Below are 21350 nucleotides of genomic sequence, written 5' to 3'. Positions count from 1 at the left end.
AGATTATTTTTGCAAATTGTTCAGCCAAAATAATCACAATTTGACTTTTTTTTTTCAAAATGGTTCAGTCCTTATGTTTCAGTTCATCTTTTATCAATTTATATTTACAAATACAGTTTATGACTTCATTTAAGATTTGATATCTAAAATTATAAGTTGGAACTGAAGCCCCTCATATCATTTTTTGAAATGAAGGACATCATTTTTTTAGATTTATTTTTGGGCTTTTTCTGCCTTTATTGATCGAGGAGGACAGTGGCTAGAATCAGAAACAGGGTTGAGAGAGCTGGGAGAGACATGCGAGAAACAGTGCCACAGGCCAGACTTGAACCCTGGCAGCCCGCGTACATGAGGCACACCTTTAACCACTAGGCCATCTGCACCCTCAGGACATCATACTCAAGAAAGCACAGTACCATAAAACTACATGAAACTACTGCCTGAACATTTCGAAAATGCAACCAAATTGTCCTAATAGGTTTGGAAGTAAAAAAAAACAAAATGTCACAAACTGAAACTGAAAAGTTGTTTTTATATAATTGAGGGAGTGAGTTTTCACACAGAGCACACCTGAAACATACTACACAGTTATTATTTTTATTTAACAAAGCAACAGATGATGTATGAAATAAAGCACAACAGTGTTTCAATATAACACATTGATGGACTGCCTATAAGTGATGTTTCATCTTTTTAAGTCCATAGTTATAAATTTAGAATTTTCATTTATTGACGTAGTTTAATCTAGCTCCTTTACCATCTGCCAAATGTTAAAATTAAGGTGAAAGAGCTCAGTGGAAACATCTGGCTGAGGCTGTTTTTTTCTTAAGTGACCTGCAGTTTTTATAACTGCATGATTAACAATGATTTATATTTCATGTTAATTGTTTTCAGGATTGTTGAGTGTCCTGTTAAAAGATTTCATCAGCCAGCCAAATATGAAATAGACATTTTCATTAGCCAAGGTAAAACTTGATAAACATGGAAGTTTGAGCAGCATTGTGCAGATCCAGAGTCCTGGCTTAAAACAGAAAGACTGCTAAGGATCAAAATAAACACCAGAACTGACAACTTGAAAAGACAGCTTTTGGTAATGTCTGTGATTTGGACGATGAAGACAGCCCTGCCTTGTAGTAAGTCAGACGATGTTTGTACTTTGCTACAGATTCAGTGTATCATAAATAGATAACTTACCTGACAACAAAACTCATATTTTAAACCAAAGGCCACATACAATGTGTCTGAAGTTTTACTGGAATGCATCCACACTTGCGTCTAAGTTTATTCAGGATGTTAGAGCCTTTTTTGAATAACAGTGTCTCGTTTCAGCTGTCCGTCTCTTCTCCACTCTGTAAGGACAAAGTCAGCTCTGTCTCTGCAGTCCGTCCAGCTGTGCTCTCTGGATTTAACTTCTCTCTGGAGTGATGGCTATCCTCTTTATCTCACTTCTAAGGAATCACAGTTACAGCTGGAGAGCACAGTTTGTTTCAGTAGCTCTGTGTTTTACAGTTCATCCGTCCTTCTCCTGCAGTGTGAAGCTGAAAACAGATGAACAGATTGGTATTTAGTGTTTCTATTAAACGCCATGGCACTACAGTGAAACACAAGCAGACACACAAGGATGTACCTATAACTGATATTGTAATAAAAAATCAATTTGATAGGGGACCAATCACATTTATGAGACAAGAAGTGTATTCTCTTACAATTACATTTAAAAAATCAGATTTATTCATAACTTGACCCCAATTTCTTGTCCTATCAAAAGTGTTTTTTTTGTGTTGGGTTTAGATAAAAGGCAGAAAATACAATGCTAGGATCAAGCATTGATCTGTTAGTATCTCTTTTGTTTTTCATCTTTGGATCACTGTGTTTAGTCTTACTGTTTGTTTACAAGTAAAAAGTGTCCAACACTGATGCCAGCTTCATTATCTCTTCAACTTGGTGTGAAGCCCTGTGAACAAATTGTCTTTTATGTCCTTGTTAGCCTGAGCTGGTGTGCAGCTCTTTTGTTCCTAACAGATAAGAAAGCCATAAGACAACAACACCACAAGCTTGTTGTCCAACAGGTTTGTTGTTAAATAGTTCTTTGCACATGGAAATAATTGTTCTACCTACTTCCCTTTGTTTGCTTTATATTGCTAAAAACAAAAAGTTATGCAAAGTAGCCGCAGCTCGTCTATTTATACCGTGCATTACCTTTTTTTTCCCGACAAAACAGGAATTCTGATGCTATCACCTCCACTGTACATGTCTCCACAGGAAGACATAAACCACCTGGAACTGTAAGCTTCACAGAAATGCGAATGCATATGGAAGAAAAATATGCAGGAAGCCATTCACAATGTGGCTTCAGCAGAAATCCCTCAGTGTTGTGGAGCCTTTTTTCAGTTTGTATAGTAAATCACAAGAGGCTTTGGTCTCTTTCACTAATGCTTCATAGTGAGCAGTAAATTTAAGCTGGTGCATTTAGATGATTTCATGGGAAAGGACTCCAGGAATAATACTGTGAAACTTTCTCTTAATTTTAGTGTTCACACATGATTCATGGTTTTAATTTAACAGCCAACAAAAGCCATAGTTTGCATGGATTTGTGGCATTGATTGCAGTAGGAGAGTATGATTACATAAAGTTGAGGAAACTCCATCCATCATCATGGATGTGTATTTAAAGAAATGATAAACATTGTAAGAGTGAACGTTCTGTTGCCAGTTTGTTGTACACCTAGTTAAAGCTAATGTAATCTAAGACAATGATCCTACAAGAACCAGGCTTGCCCACAGAGCTGGCTGGTCCTGACAAACTCAGAGAATGGGCCCTCCCCAGTAGTGATTTATTAATGATACTATTGCATGTGTGTTGGATCAGTAGCACTGCTGCCAGCAGTAACTTTATTGTGGAGCTGACCAATGTTGGGTTCTGATGTTGAAATTATTTCTTTGTGCTACCTCTTTACCCTTTAAAACACTTTTTTTCTACCCATTTTTGCCACGTTTATTCACCACCTTATATCGATTTAGCACACTTGTACTCATTTTAACTTCTTTTTGCCAATTTTTGCCGCATTTTAACCCTTTTTATCACCTTTTCCCCCAAACATTTTTGCCACTTTGAACACATTTTACTATTTTTACCCATTTTTGCTAAAATCACATTTCACTTCCTTTTCCACAATTTTTTGCCACTTTTAACCGCTTTCCAGCACTTGTTTTCCTGCCCACTTTGCCACTTTAAACACATTTGTGCCATTCTCTGATTATACTTACTTTGCCTCTGCTAACCAGTTTCTGCCTCTTTTAAGTAATTTTTACCTGTTTTTTTTAACCACATTTTTGTCCATTTTCTCACTATTTAAGTACACAATTGCCATTTTAAACCCTTTCCACCATTATTCTGCCTGCCTTTGCCACTCTTAACCAATTGTTTCCTCTGTCCATATGTTGTTGCCTCTGTTAACCCATTTTGCTACTATTAACCTGTTTTCACAACTTTAAATACCTTTTCTGCCAAAGTTAACTGCTTTGAATTATTTGTTCTGCCTATTTTTTGCACCTTTAATCCCTTTCTCACCATTTTTCTGCCTGTTTTGTCCTTTTTAACTCATTTTTGCAACTATATATATATATATATATATATATATATGTCGCTTTGATAAGATTTGTTATTATTCAGGATAAAAAAAATGAAACATGGTTATCACAGGTTAACTTTACAATGGACCATGAGTTTGCCAACCTCCATGGGCCCTAATTTGGCTGAATCCCTGAAATCTCTCCCCTATATCCCCCCCTTAAGGGTGGCCTTGACTGAAACACATTTCAGCTTTACAACAATGCTCAGATTTTTCTGAAGCTGTTTAGCTGTTTTGGGGCTTAAGCTTGTGTAACAGTTAAACCAAATGGCAGTTAGTCAAGAGTAAATGTAGCCATCTGAGGTCACATGCCTGCTTGTTGACTGCTACTTTGAAGACTTGAGGGTGGCATACATGAAAATCCACTGGATCATATTCTCATATTTGCATCTAAAAAATCCCCCCAAAACCCCAAAAGTCGAGTGACAAAAGTGAAGAAAATTAAGAAATTATTCCTGATGGACACTCTAAGCACCTTGTCCTCTCCCTTGCTCCTTGCACGTGTCAATGCGAGCAACAGAAGGGAAAAACAAATGAGGAGACAAGGTAGAGACAGCAGCTGCTTTGCATGTGAGCTGATTGGACACTATAAAAGGAAACAACTGAATGAAGCTGATTCTGTTGCCAATTCTTGCTCACATCACACGCTGTTAGGGCACCCTGTTAGTCGCTGCATAAATCTTTGAAGAGACCTATTCGATAGTTTAATGCAGTAGTTCTCAACTGTTCAGCTCCAGGACCCACCACCTCCTGAAGGAGAAGTTGCAACCAAAGTCTCCAAAATGATCAATAATAACCAAAAATGTTGAATGAAAAATAGGGTACTTTGGACTTGGCATGGAACAAAACATGGCTACAGATAAAGAGAGACAGTTCCTTTAAACATAAAAACATATCAGAGACTTTTTGGGTTTAAAGCACCCAACCATGTCTAATTAGTCCCCTAATAATACAACACTTTAAATCAGGGGTTCTCAAACTTTTGGGGGCCAGGGACCAAGGACCCCCACACAACCTCCACGCTGATTCCTCACCATTTCGTCGCAAAAAATATTTTGTTATGTCCTTAAATTCTGCATGCTTTTTTTATTTATAAATTTTTTTATCAGATGACACTTTAGCTTGGTGGGCTTCATGGCTTCATATGAAGGTACACGACACATCGTTGCTGTTCTCAAGAAAACCAAACTCCAGATAGTTGTCATATTTTCTGAGTTTAACTGGTTTGGGCCTAGCATCACTTGATGAAGTGGATGCACTTAAATATTTATCCACTATAGCTAGCTTGACCTTCACACTAAATGGGTCCTGAGCAAAGTGACTGATGCTTGATGAATGATAGAATAACATTATATGTCACAATCATATCTGAGTTTTTATTGGCCCAAAGCGGACTTGTGTGGGAATCATTGATTTAGTATGTTTTATAGTGCTGTGGTTCCTGTATGTGTTTATTTGATTTTGAATGACATGGAATTACTTTAATGAATTATCTTAAATTATTTTGCAGACCCCCAAGCTACAACTCGCATACCCAGGGGTCCCCGGACCCCAGTTTGAGAACCACTGCTTTAAATGTATGATATGCAACATTTTATACATTGATATAACAGATATTAAACATATTTAACTAAAATGTTAAGTACTGACTTTCAATAAAAGAGTAGTTTCCTTTGGGTTTGTTGTTCTCAGCACTGTGTTCACACCAGGGTTGGAATTTCACTTCTGTCTTCCTGCCACTGTGACAGGTGGATTTAAAAATCTAGCAGCCACAAACATTTTTTTACCAGCCACCCTGTTTTAACAAGCAGCATTATTTAATGAGCCACAATAATCAAGACTTCAACTTTTTAAGCTATGGGCTATTTAATAAGAGAGAGCTGAATGTACAGTTGAAAGATGGAGTTCACCCACTGGGATACAATGCAGGAGAATCAATGGAATCTCCAACCTGAAGAGAGGACTTTGGTCTAAAATACTTCAAAGATTTTAGAACCAAATCAACGTTTTGGACCCCTTAGCTGCAGTGGTCATGAATAAGAAAATTAGTAATAGAGACCAGAGTCTTTTTTGTACCACACAGTAAATGTATTTCATTCTGCTTTAAGTTCAAGTTTCAAGTATAAGTAGCCACTCAAGGAACTGCAGTTTTTGGTATCTTAGGCTGTGTCCGAAACCACTCACTCATTCCCTACCCCCTATCCACTATAAGAGCAGCATATAGTGTACTATACTGCAAAACACAAAAATGATTTCAGACACTGATAGCCATCTCACAGTTCAAAAGTTTAGCAACAACGGCTCGAAGATTTCGATGATAATGGCTAAGGATCGAAATTAATGGTAGAATTTCACTGAAAACTGATACTAAATGTGATCCCCCCCTCCCCCCCAAAGAAAAACAAACAAAACAAAAACAAAACAAAAAAAAAAAACACTAATAGATATAAAGCTTGTGTCTTTAGTGGCAAAATAGTGTACTTTTTTGTGTGTCTCATGTCTTGAAATCCTAAAAGTTACACCGTTTTAAATTCTTAACATTTTCTTGCAGATTTGGATAAAACCAACAAACAAAAAAGTATTAAATAAAGATTTTATATGTGTTCCTGCGCTCCTCTCATTCGTCCATCATGTTTGAGAGCAGCAACCGTAATGCATGATGGCAAATATTTCTTGGCTAGTGAGCATCAGTCATTCACTACTTTTAAAAATGCATTGTGGGATAGAATAAGTGCACTTTATAGTGAATAACAATGCTCACTCAGAATTTGAACAACACTACAAAATAATGGCGTATTCACTATATAGTGCACTATGTAGTGAATAGGGAGTGATTTCGGTCACAGCCTTAGTGTTGACTTAATGTTTCTTTAAGTGAGTTTGCTGCTTGATTGTGAGATACTGTTCCCCTCATGGTTCCCTTCAAGAGAAGAGGATTAAATCATCCAATAAGTTTCAAAAGTAATGAAGCAAAACACACTTTTTTTCTGCTCTTTAATCAATTACAGTAAATGTTTTTTTAACTTCCATAATCCAACATGATATATAAGCAAAAACATTTTAGCCATCTATTGATACTGGGATCTTTAAACCAGTATGTATTGATGGTATGAATACTGATGCTTTTGTAGTATTTAAAACACGTTAACTAAACTGATTCTGTGCTAATCCTTTGTCATGTAGATAATTGGTTTAGCAGCCACTTCAAGCACAGTTGGTTTTACCATTAGGCAAAGGTAGGTAATTGCCTGGAGCCCCATGCTTCAAGAGGCCTCAAGATGTAGCCATAAAGGGTAGGGTTTAGTAACATAGCAAGTTTTTAAGACATATTAATACATTTCATCATTTTTTTTAATTTTTTTTTTTTAATGTGAGCAAACTGCCTCAGACTCTCAAAACTGCACAAATATGTTGCCAACATTTGGGAAAGTCAGTGGAACTGGCAAGGTTAAAGAGCGTCCTTCACTCTTCACCAGTTCCACCTTCTTTTTCTAATGATGCCAAAATATTTGCACAATTTAGAAAACAATCTTTGTCTAAATTGTGCAAATAATTTACACAATGATTTGTGCAAAATAGTTATATTTGTTGGTCGAAAATATAAAGGAAGATCATGAAGTTTTGATTTTTTTTTTTTTTTTTTGTATGCCACTGATCATTGAAATAATGGGGATTTGATCATTTTGGAACAATTTATTTAAAATTAAAAAAATGTACACAACATCACTGTAAGGAAACATTGCCAACTTTTGTAAAATTACTTCTATATTCAAAAGTTTTTTATTTATTTATTTATTTATTTATTTATTTTTTTGAAAATCAACAATGAAAAATTGCCCAAAACTGGGTATCTAACAATGAATGATTCTTGTAAACCAAAGAGTTAAGTTTATAATTCTGGTATTATCACAACAAATGTGTAGATTAATAAATGTGTTGCCTTTCAGCTTAAAAAATATCAATACAAATTTTGGTTGACTTCGTACAGCCCTAGATTTGGGTCTTTGCTGTAGTTCTCTGGCTTTGTTACCTAAAAAAAAGAGATGCTTCAAAATATTTTGCTCACTCGCTATGGTTCCTTTTGGCTAAATGGGAAAGAGCCTCATATCTGTCTTTTCCTGGGGCTTCAACATTTATAAAACAGTTTACAATCAAAAAGAAATCCACTCAAATTTCTTTGATTTTTTTTCTGTCCACACCATTACTATTTAGTGACACACAGTGCTTGTGTGTTTTCTTAACTCCCTGATGCCTCCACTAAAGGAGCGTGCTGAAGTGTGATTGGTTGTAATATCAGGGTGAGAGGGAGGGTTGAGGTTTGCCAAAGGTCAGTACCACCATGTTTTGCTTTAACCTGCTCCTTGTTTCATGCCGTCTTACGCCTGATCCTGCACTGAGCTAAGTGCACGTTATGGAAGAGAGAAGCTAAATAAATACATAGTTCAGGGCACACAGAAGCCCTTTTTAAAATCCTTTAGATTAGCAGAATGACTCAGTATGTGTCACATTTTTCCCCTGCAGTGCTTAACTTATTTCCCCTTAACCCAGTGTAAAATCCCACTGACAGGAGCAAAGGAAAGCTTGTCACCCACCGTCCATGCTCTTGTTAAACGCACAACCAAACCTGCACACTACATGTTTACACATTTCTTTCACTGGCTCCAAAACTATCTGCATGCTATGTTTTCACACCCGTACTACAATAACACTCAGTCCATTAATACACTAGGGGAGGGTACAGCGCGCTTGGGTGGGAAACACAATTATATCTAATGACACAGTTTGTTCCAGCGACGCAGTTTCTTAAAAACAGAGATGCCAGCTCAATAAACACAATGTCCTTTTACATTAGTCCACATGAGTTGTCAGCTAACATGTCTGAGATATTTACATCATCATGTAGAGTAACGGGCCACTTATGGTGGCTATGGTGACTCAGTATTTATACTAGAACAGCATCCTTCACCAGCTCTTTATAGTTTGTGTGATGTCTTGGTAAATTATGGGTTAGCAGCTTAAACGTATGCTGAGAATATGAACATATAAAACTGTGTTTACGCCAAGAGCGGATTTATTTACCCATGATACCCATGAGAAAGGAGTCCATTAAACACAATCATACTAGTAGATCTCCACTAGCCCCTGCAGTGCTTATCAAAATCATCAATATTCTGGATACCTTGATGCTGAAGGTTTAAAAAAACTACAGATATCCAGTCATGTTGTTAACCTAAAGCTCAAAGAAAGCTGAAGCTTAACTGCAGAAATTCAGACAGTGAAAGTCATGAAAGTCTTACTGACACCTGTGTGAAAATGTCCATTTTCATTGCAGTAATTAACATATTTACTGCTTGTTTATGAAAGTTTCAATTCATAGCTCACATGTGACATCAAATACTCATGGAACCACCCCCTGATGGTTTCCTATCACTTCTGTTTTTTAAGGGATATTCATATATCAAATTAGCCAGTGCAAGTTTTCCAAGTTGGCTCAACAAAGAACCCATTATTTTTTTAAAAAACACAGGCCTGAGATCCTGCTAAAATGCTCTATTAAAACTGTAATGAAGCCTCCTGCCACTAGTGGCCACTGTAGTTTTAGTTAATGGCCATTCCTTCCTGCCGGACATAACATGAGAATCTTAGTGGTTAGCATGTTATAGAAACAGAGTGGTCTGGCAGTTTTTTTTAACTAGAAAATGTGAATAATGCCGTATGTAGGCTGTTGAGAGTTATCCTGTGATGAGTAACCACATAGAGCACAATGTTAATCTGCAAAGAGGGAAGAGGGCTGGAGGAGCTAGCTGCTAACTTTAGCCATGCTCGGCTCAGCATGTCAGGCTCATAACATAAACCCACTGACACAATGACCCAGTGATGAATTTGACTGTTGTCTTAGTAATCTCTCCTCTTTAGACTAGTTGGTTAAACACTTTGTGAATGTGTATTACACTGAATATGGAACTGGACGCCTTGGAACATCCTTATAATCTTTGAAAGACCAACTGGATGCACCCAACCGTATTGAAAATTCATGAAATTGTCTATACTGTTGTAGTCTTTCATCCCACAGTGTAAGAAGAAGGATTCACCACTGCTGTAGATATACTGAAACATAAACATTACTGAAGCAGAGGTCTGACTCATTTAAATAGTTTCCCAGGTGTTCTTTAACATGGTAAAAACTTACAGTTTAAATTATTATCCATATTTTCCGTGGTTGTCAGATGATCTTACAAAGTATTGGCTTGAGGCGACAGAGAATAAAATGCCCTGTGCTGCAGCTCAACATAGTGGTCAATGTTAGCTGCCACTGCCCCAAGCTCTTTTTTTTTTTTTCTTTTTTGCCCCCCACACTCTGCACTGGTCATGTGACTGAAAAGCTTGTGTTATTTCTGGTAAACTTTGTACTGATGGTTAATATTTTTGTAACTTATTTATTGTAATAAGGCAAAATGTTCTACTTTATAAAGGCAAAGCTGCTCTGTCTTACAGGCTGTTTGCTGTTTGCCAGCTACCCACCAGACCGGCCCCAGCTCCTGCTCTTTGCCAGCAACCAAAGGGTTACCGAAAGCTACCGTGAGACAGCATTTCCAACACGACACCATGTATTTTGGGCCTCAAAATACCACTTTAGAAACCACTGGGTGACAACGCAATTCCAGACCAGTAAAACGTCCATAATATTGTAAATATGCCAGTTTTGTGAAAGCAGGGTTGTTACTGGGTTTGTAGCTGCTGTGATATTACTGTGATAACCCTGCAGCTTATTGTGCTCATCAGAAGTTCTTCCAGAGCTAAATCTAGACTGATCCCATGTGCTTTTCACATGATATCATGTAACTTTTGAACCTACTATAGATTTTCTGCACTCCAAAGCTGTGCACATCATTTTTTTTTGTTTTTAAAGTTCTTTTCTCTGTTACTCAGCAACATACTGATATCCTTTTTCCACTTTAGACCTAAATTTTAATGTAGCAAATAGCATGTTTTTGGAGGCATTTTGGGGCTTTATGATAAAGACATGGTTCAGTGTTCTCTTTTATCTTTCCTTAGCTCCTAATCTGCAAGATACTTCTAAAGCCAAATTCATATTTTCTTTCAAACCAAGGAGAACTATTATTTAACTATCAGGCTCATTTTTAGGCTGTCAAACTTTGGTGCAGCCTGGTTGACAAAAAGACAGGCTGATGCCAAGGTTGCCTTATTTTTGAACATACTTTTTAATTTCAAGTATTTTAAAATAATAGATGTTTTTGGTGTGAGCAAAAGAGAGAAGAAGCACTGTCTACATCGCACCAGTATAGAAACATTTGGTACCAAAAATCAAGCACAAAGCAATAGTTCAGGTAGGTCGTGGAGTCAAGCGCTGCCATATGATTGAAATCAGCTGATCTCATACAAGCCTCATCAGCTGATTTGCCTTAAGCACGCTATTGCCATATTTAAACTGCTCTAGCCTGGCTAAGCTTTGCTGCTCCCTCTACAAGCCACTTTTTGCAACCCTCCTCCACCCCAGTTCCTCCTTTATCCTGCTTCTGACTTCATCAGTGCCATTCTGCTGGTCACTGATGCCTGCTCTGCTCTGGGTTTTTTCTTGCTGCTTGTCTCCCAGCCTCAGGCTTTCCTTTTAGGCACAGGAAAGGCAGGAACATGTGCCGTTCCTGCTTGATGCTTTCCACGGAGGCTCATGGAAGGGCAGGGGGATCCACACCCACACTGCCAAATATAGATAACAGCAATGAGAGCAAAAATTAGTAACTGCTAATAAAGAGAAACATTCATAACAGCAAATCATGTGTGTTTCTTGACATAGTGGTCATGGCTGAACTGCAGTTTAGATAGTTTTCCTGCAATATTTGGATATTACAAACTAGGAACTATGCAATATTGAGTTCCCAAGGCTTCTATTTTGTTGCTGTAGCATAACAGGTTTTGATATCTGATGTTTTGTTTTATATCAAAGTTTGAAAATTCACCACCTAACACATCTGCCTCTACTTCCACTGTTAAGACATCTAACTCTATGTTCGTGAACATGAGTGAGAAGCGCACTTATCCAGGGAATTTGTGAAAAAACTGCATGTCAGAGAGTGGTGCATACGTGACAGAAGCCGAAGGCTGCTGTGAATGTTGATAAGGGCAGCAGTGATATGCCTGCATGTATTTCTGTGAAAACAAAGTAACTATTGATGATGGCTGTCCTGTTCACTGCAGCACACTTTAGTCTGGTCCTTCTAAACCTGCTGTTGCATGCTGTCATGGCTTAATTTCTCTTTTGCGTTGCTACTTTGAATATAAATCAAGCCATGAAGACTAGAGCACCTGGTCTCTCTCAGATGCCTTTCTTGGCATTGTTAAATCAATAACCAGCTTGAGCAGTGCAGTCTCTACCTTAAATCATTTTCCTTCCTTAGACTTGAGTTGTCGTCCTGCCAGAGTCCCTCTCAAACGGCTGGTCTCACTTATGATTGTTATCCTGCTCAAAGCGCAGGGTGAGTCTGCTGAGCGTTTCCTTTGGGCTGATTTACTACAGAACACACCAGGCTCCTTTTAAGGCAGGCTTTTATATGCTCTTAAAGGTTTCCCCTGATTTAGCCTATGTGTTGGTGCTTAATTCCTCTGAGAGGGTGTCATTTAAAGAGAAGAGAAGATGATATAAAGAGTGGAGAGTAAATATTTGAAAGAGTCATAAAGCTAGATTACTCCTGGGAAAGTGGGAATCCTGACAATGAGGGCAGCGCTTTCATTTTAAAGATATGCCACTAATTGCCTGGTTAGATTTACATGAAACTCATTAAGTGCTGTGTCCAAAGATTGGACAAGAAATTGTGCTCTTTAATGAGAATGAATGTGAACATTTTAATGGGAAGTTTGGCTTTCAGACTGTATAAAATAGTAGAAATTGGGGTTATTGTTGGGTCTTTATAATAATACCTCAAAGACTATGAGGCCTGCCCTCTTTGTAGTGTCTTGATATAATTTTGGTTATGAATTGGCGCCATACAAGTAAAGATTGATTGAAATTCATCCGTACTGGCTAAAATTAAAATTTTTGGTAATTAAACAGAATTTAAATAACTCTGCAAAGTAGATGGATTTGCCAGTCTGTCATCAGGCAAATCAATCTTGAAAAGCTCCGATCCACACCATTTGTGCTGCATTGAGCACGGTTCAAACTAATCAGTGTCATTTGAGGAGAGCGAGGCGGTAGCTACAGGCGGGTTTAGTTTTCCTGAAAGCCGATAGCAATGCTGCTGCTTGTGTGTAGCAATTAGCTCGAATGTAGTGGCAGTTTTATCAGAATTGCACTACATTTCTTAATTAGTTATCAAGCAAAGAACCACAGAGAGCTTTTTGCCAACCTGCTTTGACGTGAATTTTTGATTGCTACGGGGGGGTTGAAGTGTGAGTCGGTATGTCTGCTGGTAGGGCGATTAGCTCAGATGTAGCCACAGCGGCATGTTTTTTTTAGAATTTGACCACATTTCTCCATTAAAAACAAGCAAACAGCCACGCCAAAAGCTTTACAGGATGGAAAAGATGTTTTTGTGCTTCTCCTGGCTTGATTTAGCATGAATTTCTGATCGTCACGGGGGGAGGTTGAGCTCTACTGTAAGCTAGTGTATACAATACCTGCTAATGCTGAAGGGATTAGTAGTAGAAAAGCGGCAGTTTTATCAGAGTTGTGCCACATTACTTTATTACAAGAGCAAAGAGCTCTACCATAAGCTTTTCTTGGCAGAGGAGATGTCGCCGTTCTTCTCTCCAGTTGCATCCACATCATGCTCCATTGTTTATGCAGTGGCAGAGTTTGCCGTCTGGAGCTGAGCACGTGTACAACCTAGTTCTGTCTTGTCGCTCTGATTGGCCCGTCATGAATGTGATAGACGTAACGTTCATCCAATCAACTTTTGGAATTTTTTTTGAAAAGTCCTTCCCTTCCAGGATGTTCTCTATAAGAGCTTTCCCAGATGATTGTGAAATATATCCATGCGATTGATATGTGAAACAGTCTATCCATTGTGTCAAATCAGAATTAATTCAATTATGAGATTAAAACTGACATTGTAACAATAGTCATTATTTTAAGTTATAACAAGTTGAACAATAATTTTAGTCAGGTGATGTGCATTGCACATATTACTTGGCTTTAAAAACTACACTTAAAGATGTATTATGCACCAAACAAAGGCTCCCTGGGAATTCAGTGTGACATCTAGAAAAACCCTATGCAGTCATGCACTGATACAGATTTTTTCTGTGATAAGTTCATTTAGAAACCAAAACCAAAATCTAAATTTGAACCTTGCAACTTGCAACACTGCTTTCTTGATAACTTTCAATTATTTTTTAGGCTTTTATGTCTTCCTTAGGTAGGATCATGGATGAAGCTGGAAACCAGAGAGAGAAAAAAGGAATGACATCTGGGAAAGGAGCTGCAGTTGGGACCTGAAACCAAGCCGCCTACTTTGAGAACAACATCCCATGTATATGAGGTACACAGACATAACTCGACCCACCAGCATCCTTGAAAACCTGATAATCAAAAAAATAGATTATCAAGATGTACCTGCTTTGAAGGGAATATTGTGAAATTAAATTATGGTTGTGGGTCCACAAAGGGCCTCTGCAGAACACTTATATTTTAAGATTTAAACATTTATTTATGTCATGAATTTGAAAAAATAACTGAGTGAATAAACACTGTAAATCACCAGCATAATGATTGACTTGGCTGAAAACGTTAAGATACACTCTTGTTATCTGCCACATATATTATTGCTATAATTTCTGCTGTTTGACTGAACTGGGCTGTTTTTATGTGGTCTGGTCTGGTTATTATAATGATGGTGTACAAAAAACCAACCCCTGTTAACCCGTGTTACAGAGGGCGTCCTCATTGGCTGTCAGAGCTGTAAACAGACTGTAAGCTCTGGGGGCAGGCTTGTGCATTCATGATAAAGATTTATCAGCTGTGGAGGGTGTTGGGCAGGGCACCCAGAGGCCCAGTGACAGGCACACAGACGCACAAATACTGAGAAACACGTATCTTCTTCAAGGACAACCCAAATATTAGCTTGAGGTTTTCACAGACTTTACTGCCGTTCTTTCCATCATGAGATGTTCTTTGACGCTTTAAGCTGAGACAAATGAGAAGTAGCTACGTTCATAAAAAACTGACCACAAATTTGCAATGAAATAAGATTATTTTTTATACACTTGGATAGCACCTTTTATAATAAATATTCATAATGGTTAATAGTTTCAAAAAGAGCAGAGACTACTAAAAACAGATATTTGATAAGCCAAGTTTACAAGATAAATTAATTCTTCAAAAATTGCAAACAAACATCTGTATATTGCCTAAATTGCTCAAATATTTTGACAGTGTTTGGAGCCATTACTGAAGTATTTGTGTAATGAAGATAATGTGCAACTTCCTAAAAAAATCCCAATGTTTACAACTTTTTTCTTTTGCTGCTGTGTTATCCAAACATTTAATGATATAGTTTCATTTTTCCAAGTATCTTTTAAGGTTCTGGTACCATGACATCCCAGTGCTGAACTGTGTGATAATCATATTCATAGTACTGAAATGGGTTACTCTAGTGAGCTGAAAACACATCCTAAACCCTGTACTGTGCACGTCTATTACTTGTAATATTGCCTTCAGCTTAATTAAAGATTGATTTACATAAACAAAGGAGAGTAACTGATACAGGTCAGATACTCAAGCATTGATTAAATCATGAATAAAGCTTTAATATTCAACACTGTAACACCTCAAAAGCTGCCAGAAATTATGTATTTTCTGCTTCGTTCCACTTGATCTGGTTTACTCTCAAACAGCAGACTAATGCATAAGAATGCATCCATATATGGAGCTTATTATGAAGCTATAAGAAAATGATTTCTTATTCAATTTAATTCAATATTTACTACAGAATATTTTTAGTGTCTTGAAAAGTGTCTTAAAGGTTTACTAAATTCTCCACTGTGCATCATGGAAGAATATGTCCATGATGATAAATATCAGAATGATTTTACATCTACCATTAGAACAAACACATTTGTTAATTTGTAAAACTATTTAAAAGACAACTCTTATTACTGTAAAAGGTTTTCTTTCAGATGCATTTCAAAACTTGATATTTCCCTGCAAAATGCATGCCTTTCTGTCTTCAATATTTTTGGTTTACAGGGTCAAACATGACAAGTTATCATTGTTTAACCCCATAAAAAATCTGAGAGCCCACCAGCAGGCCAGCAGATTTCTTTTGCAACTATTCAGTTATGTAAAGAAATGTCTATATAACATGCTATACACCTGCAGAAAGCTCTGATTCTCAGGATTCTGACCATGTAAACTACATCAGGATAAAACCACCGCAGCAGCCACAATTAATGCATTTGTTAGATGACAAACAAACAGTGGTTAAAGTGACACAGCTCACTATTAGAAGTTCTCCTGATCATGATATTAAATCAAAAATAGTCCTGCTGCACCAGAAAGAGTCCCCACTCTAAATCCAGTCAAATATTAAGTCCATAAACAAGATTACATCCATAAAGATCCATGGACGGGGTTTGTATTATTTCAGATTTACCATTGTTGTCCTCAGTGGTCCACTTTATTTGCTGTAATAATGTTTTATTACTAGGCAATTACTAGCAGTATTTATAGAAAAATGTCTGCTAGCCTCAATACTTTTAGTTGACAGCCATCTACAGGCCTCTGTTTCACAATAGAAATTCAGACAGGGAAAACATTTTGTTGTAGTTTTTCTCAGTACGAGTATAATGTAGAGTGAGTCGGGCAGTTTGGGAAGAAACTTCAGTGTTACCTTTCTAAAGACACCTTGTTTGTGCTTTTACTCCAAATGGTTCAGACACAGCATTCAGTTTATTTGGGAATACCTGGGTGGGAATTTTTGACTCATTTCATCTGGAATTCTAAGTGGTTAAACTTTTACTTTCCTTCTCTCTTTTTCTTTAACCATTATTTATCAAACTGTATCAGTAATACCATTATTTAATGCTTTATTTAATCTGCAAAGCATACATAATCATTAAAATTGCTTCATTTAGGGTGCAAAAATAGCTTGAAAAACAGAAAATCTAAGGGAGAAGTGTTAGATCTCTCACTATCAAGGAGGTTTGTCTTGAAGGTGAGTAATTAGTCTCAAAGAAGATTCACTCAGATGCTATATTAAAGTCATTCTTATACATTTTTGCAGATTATAATAAAAAACCCTTAAAAATTTGTATGAAAAAAAAAATAGCACAAAAAATGCTGAACACAATTGTTCAAGACTTTGTTACAAATGAATTCTTCATGTTCTACATAAAACCCAAAACTGTGTCAAAGTGAACAAAGTTAAACTTTAGTTTTTGTTTTTTCATGAGTTAATATTTCTGCCTCCATCATGTAATAAAAGACAAAACTAACCCAGTGGGGTGAAAGCAAAGAAAATCCACAGTGACTTACATTGTGGTTTCTGGTTCTGACGAGTCACTTAACTGTGCACTACCGTTGGACTGCAGGTGACCAGACGACACCTCCTCACTTTTGCTGCTTCCCTGAGTGCTTGTCAGGCTCTCGTTGCCCTCCATCACACTTGTCTGAGTTTTCTGGAAAGAGCCGGCAGAGCCTGAGTCAGCCTGCCACAGAAAGCACGAACAGCGAGTCCTCAGCTCTTTGTAGAAAGAATTTAGCTGAAGGGTGGACAGCCACGGGCAGCCCAGCAGGTTCTTAAATGCTGTGCGAAACTCCGGACTCCTGCAGTAGATGATAGGATTGAGGCCGGAGTTGACGTATCCGAGCCAGTTAAGCAGTCTGAAGATCCTCTCTGAGGGGATGCTCTTGTCAAACGCGTTGATGATGTTGGCGACAAAGAAGGGCAGCCAGCACACGGTGAAGGTCCCCATGATGATCCCCAGAGTTTTGAGCGCCTTGTGCTCTTTGACGAGCATCAGCCGTGACGGCCTCCGCTTGGAGCTCTTCCTCCGCTCTGCACTGTTGCTGTTGTTTGACCCCACACACGTTGATGGTAGGATGTTGTTGATCTGGGGGGAAATCTGTATCCGTGTTGACGGACATTCATTCTGGAAACGCATTCGATTTTTATCAATTAGCTGGACTTGCCGGTTGGCTATTAGAAAGACTTTAGCATACACAAATATCATAATGAGCAGAGGAATGTAAAATGAAACAGTGGAGGAGACAATCGCAAAGGCCCTGTTGGTGACAAAATCACAACACTTTGGGTCATCGTAGCAGTTTTTCGCTGCTTCATCGTCATCATCACGCCAGTAACCTTTCATAATTGGTACAAAAGAAATTAAGGCAGACACAACCCAGACTAAACAAACTATGACTCTTGAACGCCGCTTATTTAGAAGGACTTTGTGTCGCAGCGGCCTTGTAATGGCTATGTACCGATCCACAGCTATGACGCAGAGAGTTTCAATGCTTGCCGTCACACACAGGACATCCACAGAAGTCCACACATCACAGCATGTTTCACTGAGCTGCCAGTTTCCCGTCATCACTATCGTGGCCCCCAGAGGCACCACCAGGACCCCCATGATGAGGTCTGCACACGCCAGCGACATAATGAAAATGTTTGTTGTGGTCTGTAGCTGTGATGTTCGAGTTACAGCGATGATGACCAGCAGGTTTCCCACCACTATGGTCAGAATGATGGGGACTAGAATGATGAGGCTCCAGGGTCCCAGAGCAGGATGGTAAGGTGCTGTTGTTGTGTTTGTCGCATTTGATGCGCTTAGGAAGCTTTCCATAATTCACTGTCTCAACTCAGTTGCAGGAAGTTTATGGTGCGTTTTTGAAGTCCAAGTTAACAAAAAGACAATGTGGTTTCCTAACAAGCATCATAGTGTGATGTCTTCCTTCTCTGCTTACATTTCACACCCTGAATTTCTTGTTCCGCTGTGCTCCAAAGGCAAAAGTTTCTTTCCATGTTTCCAAAGCTGTGATTGTTTCAGGAAATCCTTCTGGTGTAGACAACAGCAGCATGTTCACCCAAAAAAAGTATCCAAACTGTCCTAAAAGCTGAAACAATAAGTTGTTCACAGAGCTTCAGAGCTGTTAAGAATCCAGGAAATGTGAGTGGGAAAATAGTTTCAAGAACAAACTTCTGTCTTGTCCATTTAAATATGTCCTCTGGGATCAGAGCAGTTTGCAGTGTTCTCACAGAGTCCTGCAAGAGCCACAATGCCACAGTTGGACTGCTGAGGATCAGTGACGCTGCTGCAAGAACCACCAGAGAGCACCAGAGTGGCCTCTCTCTCTCTCTCTCTCTCTCTCTCTCTCTCTGTCCCTCTCTCTCTCGCTCTCTCTCGCTCTCTCAGCCCAGGGTGCCCAAGATTGTATTGGCTCTAATCACGCCCTGGCTGAAAGCGTAGGGGAGGAGTTTAAAAAGTGTGCCTGTGTGCTGAAGCCATGCAGGGATCAGTACCCTAAAAGAGCCACTCACATAAACAGTCACACATGCTGCCTTTAAAGAACTTAAAGGCAAAGATCTCATCCTGCACATAAGAGTGCATATAATGCCTGTAATTTTATCAAGATCAGAAAAAGGATCTCTGTGACACGCTTTGCTGTTTTTCTAAGTTTAAAGCTCTTTGTCCTTAAATGTTCCTGGAGTTGTGTTGACTGTTACATGTATGCTAAACTTGTTAAACAGTTTCACTGTCTGTCAGCTGACTGTGTCAACAGGGTGACCCACTTTTGTTTTGCTGTTTGAAGTCAGGACATATACTACAACATAATCTGACCAGTTTTGGTTTCCCTTTTTGAGCAAAGTCACTAGAAGCTAGGGCCGGGCAATAATCGACACAATAATCGGCCTTAGATCAAATTGCAATATGGCCTGCTGTAATTTTCAAATTGCAGAAGATGCAATATTTCTCCAACCTGAAATGTGATCCAATATACCAGTGTAAAACTTATTTTGCAGCAATCATCATGCTGCAGCAACTATCATGCAATCATTCAAGTGTTATTTTTTTGAATAGTCTACAAAATCCAACTTTCCTCATTTTTGTATGTTTTTGTTTATCTAAATAAAAATGACATAAAAATGAGTCATTCCATTCATTACAATGATACATATCAAATTCACAATACAAGTCAAAATAATCACAATTAGATATTTTTCAGCCCTAGTTTAGCCTAATATTGTGTTGGTTATAATAGTTGAAAAATACATAAGATGTGGAACTTAAAAAATAAACGCATATTAAATTGTGATATTGGGAAAAAAATTGCAACTGGATACTAGAAGCCCAATCATCTGATGGTTCTTAAGAATATCTTTCCAGTTGTCCTGTGTTGTGAGGCGAGTTCAGACTGATTTTACCCGCCTTAATCTGCTCAGAAAATGATCCCAAATTGAAATAATAATATTACATTTCTTCAAAATATACATCACCCTAAGCCTGGATTGGTAGAGTTTAATTTAAAAAAAATCTAACAAACTTGCCTTAAAAATGTGAGTAATAAATGATCAAAACTTGAGTTGCATTAACTTGTTAATTTAAGTAATAAACTAAATACTGAGCCGTAAAGAAGAGGATTAGGGCCAGCGCGAAAGGAAAAACTAAACGCTGGATACTTTGAGGTTAAAGTCCGAATGACAAGAGAAACAAGTTAAAATGTCCACAATAAAATTGATTTATTTAGGGAACAGAGTCAAAGCTTACTACTGTAACAAACAGCAGACCTTAGACACAGTTAATGAGCAAAAAGAGAAAGAATCTTTTTGTTGTCAAATCCAGTTCTGAAGTACAATCTCACATGTTCATCAATATAAGGCAATTTATACAGACAGTCAAGTTTTACTGTTTGTTCTAGTCTTAAATACTCAAACATCAACAGACGGGCATGTTTCTTTTTCCCTCTTCCTCTTTGTCTGATCCGCTGCGGATCGCACAGACTCGAACTCGATACATAATGGGAGAGCGTGAGAGAGTAAAATGACCTGATTTGATTGGTTAATACTTTACACAGTGATAGGTTTATGTCTGAAGTTGTATTCAAACATCATCTTTGAATAAATAAAATAAGTGAAGAGCAGCCTGTATGAATATGTCCTTAAAAATGTATGATGTTTACTCAACCCTGACATGTTTCAGAAAAAATAAAACTAATACAAACTAAACTAAAACAAAAAATTTTTGCAGAATAAAACTAAACTAAACCAACAAACCAGCAGATACAACTAATTAAAACTAAACTGGAATCAAACACATGTCAGTGTTGTTTACATTGACTTCACTTATCCCGCGAATGCATCCCACCGAACACTTGAAACAGCGAATCTTGACTGCTTCACAAAACGCTTTGTATCAAAAATATGAAACTTCTGAATTCATTTTAACGACAAAGAGATTTCTACTCCTTTGGCTCATAAACAGAAGCACTGATGTTTGTTAAAGTGAAAAACTTTGACTTTATTCTCAAAATTTTGGACGGTATTTCAGTTTTTTCTCATCATTTCGACTTTAATCTTAAAGTGCATAGCACAAGTTGCTTGAGGTATTATATTGATGCAAAGTTTTATTGGCATGATATCGGCCGACATTTTCAGATTTTCCATTACTTTTACGTGTTTTGGCAATGAAAGCGTGCAAACTATGCTACCAGCACATTACATGTTCAGTGTTTACAGTCAGAAATCGGGCAGTGTGGGG

At 37.9% G+C, this 21350-nt stretch overlaps 1 protein-coding gene across 2 annotated transcripts; it reads right to left on the bottom strand.

Moving 5' to 3' along the window:
- Positions 1–242: 242 nt before the first annotated feature.
- On the bottom strand, positions 243–18904 carry adrb3a (adrenoceptor beta 3a). 2 transcript variants are annotated; one of them, XM_041787738.1, is made up of 2 exons: positions 17158–18904; positions 243–1538 (listed from the first exon to the last, which is right to left on the bottom strand). In XM_041787738.1, the coding sequence occupies exons 1-2, from the start codon at positions 18435–18437 to the stop codon at positions 1511–1513; spliced, it is 1308 nt and encodes a 435-aa protein (XP_041643672.1). In that variant the 5' UTR covers positions 18438–18904; the 3' UTR covers positions 243–1510. The 2 variants fall into 2 exon arrangements, with proteins under 2 accessions (XP_041643672.1, XP_041643671.1); XM_041787737.1 differs by having other exon boundaries at positions 247–1538; positions 17125–18904.
- Positions 18905–21350: the final 2446 nt, after the last annotated feature.

Source organism: Cheilinus undulatus, linkage group 5 (assembly GCF_018320785.1).
Source record: "Cheilinus undulatus linkage group 5, ASM1832078v1, whole genome shotgun sequence".
NCBI classification, from domain to species: Eukaryota; Metazoa; Chordata; class Actinopteri; order Labriformes; family Labridae; genus Cheilinus; species Cheilinus undulatus.
This window is presented reverse-complemented; position numbering and strand designations above follow the sequence as displayed.

Excerpts from the sequence above, each read along its gene's own strand:
- adrb3a (XM_041787737.1), bottom strand. The coding sequence starts at position 18,437 with ATGGAAAGCTTCCTAAGCGCATCAAATGCGACAAACACAACAACAGCA. Across the intron at positions 1,539-17,124 it reads TCAGAACCAGAAACCACAAT|CTTCACACTGCAGGAGAAGG; the intron begins GTAAGTCACTGT and ends ATCTGTTTTCAG.